Genomic DNA, 9,633 nt, shown 5'->3' with positions numbered 1-9,633 from the left:
TCGTTTTACGTATTTCACCAAAAATTTTATTGACTACAGTTTTGATATTCACCACGATTTTCACCAAATCAGAATTCCATTATATTCATTAAAAATTTTATTTATAAGTTTTTTTTTGGAGAAAGTTGCAAATATATTGTAATAAAAATTATACCTAGATTAATTTAAAATGTCAAAATGTTATCGATAAAATCTATAACTTATTACCAAGCCAGCAAATACAATACCCATATTTTATGAAATCTTTACTCATACTCTGTTACCCAATTCCACGAATCCGAATTTAAAAAAAGAATTCTAATAATTGTTTTAATAAAACGAATGAACAAACAGTTTTCGTTAATATAATGTTATCGCCCATTTATCAGAACTAACAAAACTATATATTCATCTCTTTCACACCTTAGGTGATGATTGGAAAACAAAGATGCTGGAAGGCGATCAAGCTGATTACAATTGAAGCCGCTTTCGGCAGACCACAGCAAAGGTTAATAATATATAATTGAGCAGCGTTAGTACACGACTTTGTATTTTTGGTGTACACTAAGCTGAATGGAATACATATATAAGATTTGATATAGTCGAACACGTTTTTATTAAATTAATACTAGGATTCTATAATTGAAACAAAAAGTCTACCTTTTTCAGTCCAAAAAACAATAGTGGTTAAAAAATTGCCAAAAAAAATTTGTGAAAAACATTTTGGTAAATAAACGACATTTTTAGGTATTCGTCTTTTTTCTGAACAAAAAGTGAATTTCGACTTATATAACCCCAGTTATTGCGTCAGCTGTATTAATTACCCATTGAGGGTATAATTCAAGGGCAATTTAAAATATGAAGTTTTATTCCCTAATTTATGTTATTCAACCAAGAATTGGGCAAAAAATAATAATAAAAAAAGGAATCTAGATTTGAACACAAATTTAGAGTAATTGGTAAAAGCAATCTCCAAATTGTTTATCTTATACCTGTTTAAAATCTTAATTTTATTCTAAAATACTGAATAACAAAACAATAATTTATATTATTATGTATTACAGAAACTAAAAAGTGGTGATTTGCAGCCTGCCCTCATTTGATGTAAATTGATATTCTATTTCAAAAATTAACTAAATAGTTTATTCCCCACCCTAATATATTAAAATGACACTGTCAGTTATCGATATTATATCATCGCTCATTTAACATAACTAATAATCCGTTACAAATCATATATTAGCATCTCTCTCACTCTCCTATAATTTTATTGCGAACAAAAGAGACAGTTATAGCTCACATTTATAAAAAAGCCAAACAAAACTTTTTTCCACTTGAAACCAGTGATGCCAAGTGTAGGGATTTTTCCCTTTTTGTAGGAATTTTTTTTCCAAAATTTCGCATGTATGGAAAAAGGGAAAGATTTCTTACTTTTGTGGAATTGTAGGGATTTTTTGCAATGGCAATTTAAAACTATATGTTTTCCAATTATATATATCATTAGAGATTCGTAAATCTGGCATAATATGAAGTAAGTAATAATGTGGCATATTTAATATCATCACCGCTTTCAAACTACATACCTATTGATTCTCCTTTTTACGGTATTTGACTAGCTGTACTGATAATTTTTGAAAAATACTAGAGTGCATTTTTTTACATACGATCCCATCTTCGCAGGTCTCTTCGATTTTAATAAGTTTTTAAGAAATAAATAACGTAAATTAAAACATAACTAATTTTAGAAAAAATTTCTGATTCGTCTTCTGATAATGATGAAAACAAAGCAAAGAAATACAGCTCAAGTTGGTTGAGAGACGATAAGCTAATGGGATGGCTGGAGCCGGTCATTTTGACAAAATTTGCTGTTCAAAATTTAAAAAAGTAGTGTAGGCAAAATAAAAAGTAGGTGTAGGGAAAAAAGGGATTTTTTTTTTCTAAACGGAGGGATTTCTTAAAAAATCTCCTGGCATCACTGACAAATAGCACAAAAGAAAAAAAATTGCAAACCGTAGGCCGCAGAAAAAAAACTGAAAAATTAAAAAAAAAGTTGAAAAAAAACCTACAATTTTTCGTCAGATATCAAAAACTAACGTGGAAAATTTGGATTTTTTTTGGTAAATTAAAAAATAAAATACGAACAATAATTACGAAATAGTGTAACAGTGTGAAATTGTAGAATTGAACTATTAAATACAAAGAATAGAAAGAAGAATATTCTGTGGAGAACTCGTAAATTATAACATTGCATATTTTATTAATTTTCAAGGTACGTAAAGTAATTTTAGTTAAATAAATTGGATAACAACTAACCACCATATTTAGTTAAGCTTTTGTGTTTAAATTAAATATATATATATTTATTTGTGATTACATTTGTTAATTTTAAGTGGTTGCCCTTGTGATATTTAAAACTTTTCATCAGTAGTTTTATTAAGTTTCTTTATTTTTTTGCAAATCTTTTGTTTTGGATGGCAAAAGAACATCACTTAGCATAGAAGATATTATGTTTTTATGGCGTTTTTCGATATTCCTTCCCAGGCTATTTTAACGGCATGAAATAAATCGTGAAAATTGCCGATCCTTATTTCGGCAATTTTCACGATTTATTTTCATATTAACAATGCGTCACAAGTTCTCAATAGGATTGAGATCGGGAGATTGACCAGGCCAATGAAGAACTTGAATCTTATTGCTCTGTAGCCAAGTCTTACAAACTTTGGAGGTGTGCTTATGATCGTTATCCTGTTGGATGCTCCCTATAAGTGGCATCTCTTCATCGGCATAAGGCAATATTACATCTTTCAATACATCACGGTACATGAACCGATTCATAATCCCATAAATTTTATGATTTGGGCCAAATCCTTGATCAGAAAAGCAACCTCAGACCATTACATTGCCTCATCCATGTTTAATTGTTCCTTTGCAATACATAGGATTCAGTCTTTCTCCTTTTGGTCTGCGTACACGCCTTATTCCAGCGGAACTTTATTAAAAAAAATTATATTGTGCACATCTAGAGAAAATAACCTTTTAAACCATATATGTTTCATCAATATTGGTGGACAATAACATACTTAAAAGTGTACCACAAAAAAACGTGTGGCCTATTTATATATAAGATAATTGCGGTAATCATAATATGTTTAAGTTACCATTCATATAATTGTTATAGTTATATATGTGATTGTAGTAAATAAATATATATTTATGGCAATCATGTTCATGATGAATCATTATATCATAATATGTTCTACTCAGAATATGATAACCATAATCCCAGAATAACTCAATATTGTGAAGTAATACATCATAAAAGTGGTTGCCACAAACATATACTTAATTACTACAATCATATATATAATTTCTACAATTATATGAATGGTAACTTAAACATATTATGAGTACCGCAATCATATAAATAATAACAGTAAGCATAATATTGTTAAAAAGCTTGTAAAAATTATGCAATGGTTATGGTAAACATGAACAACTATATTTCTTCTCTGAGAATAGTATTAGATGATTTTAATAGAGTTTTGTAAGATAACTAACGAAAAAAATAATGAAAAACTGATTTCCAGGGTCCAACTCAATGTAAACCAAAAATACAACTTTTCTTTATTGACTATGTTGTAACCGGCGTTGAGCTTAACAACTTTACTGAACATAACTTTGCGATATTCGGACATTTAGATGGTCAAAATGCATGAAAAAGACAAACAAAAAATAAAGTTTTTCCTATACGATACATACCAATTTCAAATCGATATATCTCGATTCCTAGACCTGACCCAGCGAAACGCCGGGACACGTATAACTTTTTTTTTTACCGATCTAACATTTCCCGGTGGGTAGAACCCATCCCATTGGAATGAATTAAAACTGAAAGCTCTTTATTATTTATTTCAATTCTTGAAATTATTTCTTTACAGAGTTTGTGATAAAAATTTAATATATTTGCCCAATTCACAATTGCAGTCGTATCGTTGTAGCGTTGTATGTCGTTATTTTTTTTATTTATATTTTGTTTTTGTTTCAAAAAATTTTGTTTGAAAAATATTTATGACAAACAACTTACAACGCTACGACCCCGATTGTGAATTGGGCAAATGATTCTTATATCAATACTACAAGAAAGCTTTACGGAACATACATATCTCCGTTTCTGCCTCATGTCCAATATTTTTTTATTAGTTCTTTATTTTTACAAAATTTTTAAATATTTCTAATACAATATCTTTTGTTCTAGAAACGAGATATGTTTGTAAATTATTTGCGATGATTCGCTTCGAAAATTTGTAATTAATTTGTTCATAGTTTTTAAGTATATATGTATGTATACTAAAATATTTGAATAAATTTTTGTAATAGTGGCAAAAAGGGTCAAAAATCTGAAAAAGTGACAGATTTAGTTCATTTTAGGAAAGGTGCACAAAATGGTCATGGTAGCTGAAAAAGGGCCAAAATACAACTTTAGTCGCACAACGGTAACGCTGGTTTCAAATGAATTATTTGTTAGTTGTTAAATATACGTCGAAGGAAGAAGTGCGAATTTTTGACGTGCGTTGTTAATAAAATAGAGAAAAGACTAAAAAAAATTTTAACAGCTACTTTATATTGCATTAAGAAATTAATTTATATATCGTAAATATCTTGAAATTGCATAACTATTTATTTTCCTATCAGAATTAAACAATCGTTAATGCATTTTTTGTATTAGCTTTCGGTTTTTAGTATAAAAACTCAAATATCTTCTAGTTCAGTTGTAGTTCTTTAAAATGAGGTGAAGTTAAAAGATTTGTTACACCATTAATATTAAAAAAATATTAAAATTAATTAAATGCTTTTTGCTTAGTATAGCATTTTATTGTTGTTTATTTAAAGAAATATGTATGATTTATGAGATTTTTTCCTTATTATTTTTATAATTTGCTGAAAAATCAATGTATTTCTGTGGGAAATTTTGCATTATTTTGCGGGTTTTCTTTTGCTGTCATTGTTGTTTTTTCTTTTGTTTTTTATTTCATTTTGATTTTCTACCTCTTCTCTTGTGCTTTTTTAATTCTTATTGGTATGTTTGTTTACATTGTGTGTTTGTTCATTTCGGTGTAATTATAACTGTCAATAGTTTGCCGCCGTTAGAGTTGCCATTGCTTACTGGTAGAGTGTACTTTAGTGTATTGTTTGTTGGTGCGTATGCCCTTCTATTTATAGTACTAATTATAGTCTGGTGGAGAATTTTGTAAATAAATAAATTTGAAGGGTAATTGTGTTAATTTAATGAACATGATTTAAATGACGTATTATTATTAGTAAAGTGAATTATACAGTGTACAGTGAGTGTCACTCAAAATCGTACAACATATTTTTTTTTAAATATTATGAAATTATAAAGGCAATAATAGGTGATTATATAAAAAATTAAAAGTCATTTTATTAATTGGAACAAAAAATATGTATTTCAACAAAAAAGTTAACAAAACCTCAATTCGTTAAAATAATATTGATGAAAATTAAAGAACATCACAAAATTCATATTTCACTTAAATTCGTACAATTATATTAAATTATAATTAAAACTTTAAAAATTAAAAAAAAATTTAATATTAAATAATCCTAATACTTTGTAGGGTTTCATTTGCTATTTTTTAGTGCCTTTACGATTTTAAATGAAGCGTTGATATTCTGGGCACTGACAGTCTTACCCAATTTTTTTATTTGTGGATAAGGGCAATTAAAATTATACCCAATTTTCTGATAGGTAATAGCACACACAATATAAAAATAGCATTTTAATATATTTGCAAAGCATCAACTTTCTAAAACTAATGAATAAAATTTGACTACGATGGTGTAGGATTTTAAGTGACATTCACTGTATGTGGATTTGAGAATGAAATAGGGTCATTTGTAAAACAAAAATTTTAATTTTTTTCCAGTACCAATAAATTATTTATTGATTTTGTAATTTTCTGTAATATAGAGGCTGGCATGAATAATGTGTCATTATGAAATTCTAAAATTATCAATTTGTATCCTTTTGTCTTTCAAAAACAGAGTGAAAAAAGAGAGAAAAGATTAAAATTTAAACAACTACTTTATATTGCATTAAGAAATTAATTTATATATCCTAAATATAACGAAATTGCATAACTATTTATTTTCCTGTTAATGCATTTTTGTATTATTTTTAGAGTTTTTAGTAAAAAACTCAAATATCATCTAGTTCTGTTATAGTTCAGTTCTAGTTCAGTTCTAGTTCAGTTCTAGTTCAGTTCTAGTTCAGTTCTAGTTCAGTTCTAGTTCAGTTCTAGTTCAGTTCTAGTTCAGTTCTAGTTCAGTTCTAGTTCAGTTCTAGTTCAGTTCTAGTTCAGTTCTAGTTCAGTTCTAGTTCAGTTCTAGTTCAGTTCTAGTTCAGTTCTAGTTCAGTTCTAATTCAGTTCTAGTTCAGTTCTAGTTCAGTTCTAGTTCAGTTCTAGTTCAGTTCTAGTTCAGTTCTAGTTCAGTTCTAGTTCAGTTCTAGTTCAGTTCTAGTTCAGTTCTAGTTCAGTTCTAGTTCAGTTCTAGTTCAGTTCTAGTTCAGTTCTAGTTCAGTTCTAGTTCAGTTCTAGTTCAGTTCTAGTTCAGTTCTAGTTCAGTTCAGTTCTAGTTCAGTTCTAGTTCAGTTCTAGTTCAGTTCTAGTTCAGTTCTAGTTCAGTTCTAGTTCAGTTCTAGTTCAGTTCTAGTTCAGTTCTAGTTCAGTTCTAGTTCAGTTCTAGTTCAGTTCTAGTTCAGTTCTAGTTCAGTTCTAGTTCAGTTCTAGTTCAGTTCTAGTTCAGTTCTAGTTCAGTTCTAGTTCAGTTCTAGTTCAGTTCTAGTTCAGTTCTAGTTCAGTTCTAGTTCAGTTCTAGTTCAGTTCTAGTTCAGTTCTAGTTCAGTTCTAGTTCAGTTCTAGTTCAGTTCTAGTTCAGTTCTAGTTCAGTTCTAGTTCAGTTCTAGTTCAGTTCTAGTTCAGTTCTAGTTCAGTTCTAGTTCAGTTCTAGTTCAGTTCTAGTTCAGTTCTAGTTCAGTTCTAGTTCAGTTCTAGTTCAGTTCTAGTTCAGTTCTAGTTCAGTTCTAGTTCAGTTCTAGTTCAGTTCTAGTTCAGTTCTAGTTCAGTTCTAGTTCAGTTCTAGTTCAGTTCTAGTTCAGTTCTAGTTCAGTTCTAGTTCAGTTCTAGTTCAGTTCTAGTTCAGTTCTAGTTCAGTTCTAGTTCAGTTCTAGTTCAGTTCTAGTTCAGTTCTAGTTCAGTTCTAGTTCAGTTCTAGTTCAGTTCTAGTTCAGTTCTAGTTCAGTTCTAGTTCAGTTCTAGTTCAGTTCTAGTTCAGTTCTAGTTCAGTTCTAGTTCAGTTCTAGTTCAGTTCTAGTTCAGTTCTAGTTCAGTTCTAGTTCAGTTCTAGTTCAGTTCTAGTTCAGTTCTAGTTCAGTTCTAGTTCAGTTCTAGTTCAGTTCTAGTTCAGTTCTAGTTCAGTTCTAGTTCAGTTCTAGTTCAGTTCTAGTTCAGTTCTAGTTCAGTTCTAGTTCAGTTCTAGTTCAGTTCTAGTTCAGTTCTAGTTCAGTTCTACTTCAAGTTCATTTATAGTTTTTTAATTAGATGATGTTAAAAGATTTGTTACACCATTAATTAACTTTAGCACGCCAAATATTAAAAAATTATTAAAATTAATTAAATGTTTGCCTCAATATCTTATTTTTATATATTAATAATTTATATTGCTTTAAAACTAACACACTCTGCATAACATTCCTAACAAGATGATTGCACATCATTAATTCTATACTATTTACACTATTTAGCACGCTAAATATTAAATAATTATTTAAATTAATTAAATTTTTGTCTTAATATCTTATTTTTATATTTTGATTAATTAAACTGCTTTATAAATAATTCACTCTGCATAATATTCCTAACAACATGATTTCACATCATTAATTCTCTAAAATTTACGGAATAATTAAAAAAAATATGAATTTTCTTCCAATTTCTTGAAAATGATTGCAGCATTTTTGTTTTGTGTTGTTCATTGTCGTAATAAAACAAACTAAATTATTAAAATGAGTTCCACTGAAGAAACTAGCCAAGCTACCACTCCTCAAGATGGACCCGAAGATCAGGTAATATAAACAAATTATTGTCAATAGAACGTTTAATAATATAATTACATTTCTTGCTTTTAAACCACAACTAAAGTCCAATGCCCGAGAATTGGAACAGATTGAAGAAGAGAAACTAAAATCGAAATATCCTGTAGGTCTACGTGGCCCTGGCGGTCATACTGCTTTCTTGCAAAAGAGATTACAAAAAGGGGTTAGTTAGTTTTATTTTATAATAATGAAATAAATTCGTTTTAATGTAAAATTGTTTTCTAAACATTTTTTTTTTTTTAAAAAAAGCAAAAATATTTCGATTCTGGTGATTATCAAATGGCCAAACAAAAAGGTGGCGGCGTCAAGCAGGTCTTTGCCAATAAAGTAACAACCGGCGATGCCATACCCACACCAGAATCAGTGCCTGCGCGTAAAACTTCGATTATACAACCCTGTAATAAATTTCCTGCGACGAGTTAAGTTGTTTATTTAATCCTACTTCTAAACTAACTTCTTTACTCACTTCTACTAATATTATTTAAACAAAAAAAGAAAACCAGCAAAACATTAAGGGATTAATTCTTTTTTCTCGCCTCCCAAAATCCTGTTTAATTTTTTCTAACAAAATCTTTAGGGTTTTAGGGAAAATTTCAAATTTTTCTTTTTGTTGAAATAAAAACCCCATGCATTGTATGCCTATTAATCTAAAACATAAAATAATATTAATTTTATTACATATTATTAAACTTTATTTAAAAAATAGCCGTTTATTGTCATTAATTTTTTGTTTTTTTAAAACAACTCTTTGTGTTGAATTTCTTCACTACTACTTTACATAAAAATACAATATAAACAAATTAATTTGGCCTAAACTAAAAATGTAGACAAAATAATTCTCATTTTGTTGAAACTAAAATTTAAAAAAAAGTAAAACAAGCCTTTAAACTTTAGTTTGTAAGTTTTTAATTTCTTTTTTTTGCCAACTCATATATTTTATTATTATATTACTGTTCATTCAATTTGTTTTTGTAAAACTTTATGAAAAGAAAGAATGTAAAATTAAACGAAGAAGATAAAAAAAAATTTAAACGAATTGAAAATGATAGATTTACACAAAAAATAAAAATACAGCAAAGCGAAAATAATAATAATAAAAAATTAAAGCATATTTATGTAAAAATTTAAAGCAGTGATTTTATTTATTTTCTTTTACTACAGAATATTCAATTAATAAAAAAATCAAATGTGTATTAAAATCCACTTTCAAATGGCCCATAAAACATTATTTATAAACAGACGTGTCAGAAATAGATTCTAGAATGTCTATAAAAATTTTAAAAAATTATCCACAAATAATTATCAAAAATCTTTTTTTTAAAAAATTTAAAAAATTAATATTGTTGTTCCAATAAGAAGCATAGGGTCGTAGCGGTTTTGATTTAATAAAATGTTAAACCTTTCGTTTCCGTTTATTCGAAAACCGTTTTAGAGTGCTATATTCGGATATGCCGAATCTTATATATCCTTCACCAAATTAT

The 9,633-nt window shown here is 28.1% G+C and overlaps 1 protein-coding gene across 1 annotated transcript; it reads left to right on the top strand.

The window, feature by feature from the left end:
• Positions 1 to 1,992: 1,992 nt before the first annotated feature.
• On the top strand, positions 1,993 to 8,651 carry endos (alpha-endosulfine). The gene is made up of 4 exons (XM_065505436.1): positions 1,993 to 2,248; positions 8,010 to 8,122; positions 8,199 to 8,315; positions 8,402 to 8,651. Exons 2-4 carry the CDS (start codon positions 8,063 to 8,065, stop codon positions 8,573 to 8,575), a joined length of 351 nt encoding a protein of 116 aa, XP_065361508.1. The 5' UTR covers positions 1,993 to 2,248; positions 8,010 to 8,062; the 3' UTR covers positions 8,576 to 8,651.
• The last annotated feature ends 982 nt before the right edge of the window (positions 8,652 to 9,633 follow it).

This window comes from Calliphora vicina, chromosome 3, assembly GCF_958450345.1.
Source record: "Calliphora vicina chromosome 3, idCalVici1.1, whole genome shotgun sequence".
In the NCBI taxonomy this organism is placed as follows: Eukaryota; Metazoa; Arthropoda; class Insecta; order Diptera; family Calliphoridae; genus Calliphora; species Calliphora vicina.
The sequence above is the reverse complement of the archived record's forward strand: the minus strand, read 5'-3'. Positions and strand labels throughout refer to the sequence as shown.

Coding starts and splice junctions, on each gene's coding strand:
- endos (XM_065505436.1), top strand. CDS start 8,063: ATGAGTTCCACTGAAGAAACTAGCCAAGCTACCACTCCTCAAGATGGA. Junction 8,123..8,198: donor AAGATGGACCCGAAGATCAG/GTAATATAAACA, acceptor CCACAACTAAAG/TCCAATGCCCGAGAATTGGA. Junction 8,316..8,401: donor AAAAGAGATTACAAAAAGGG/GTTAGTTAGTTT, acceptor TTTTAAAAAAAG/CAAAAATATTTCGATTCTGG.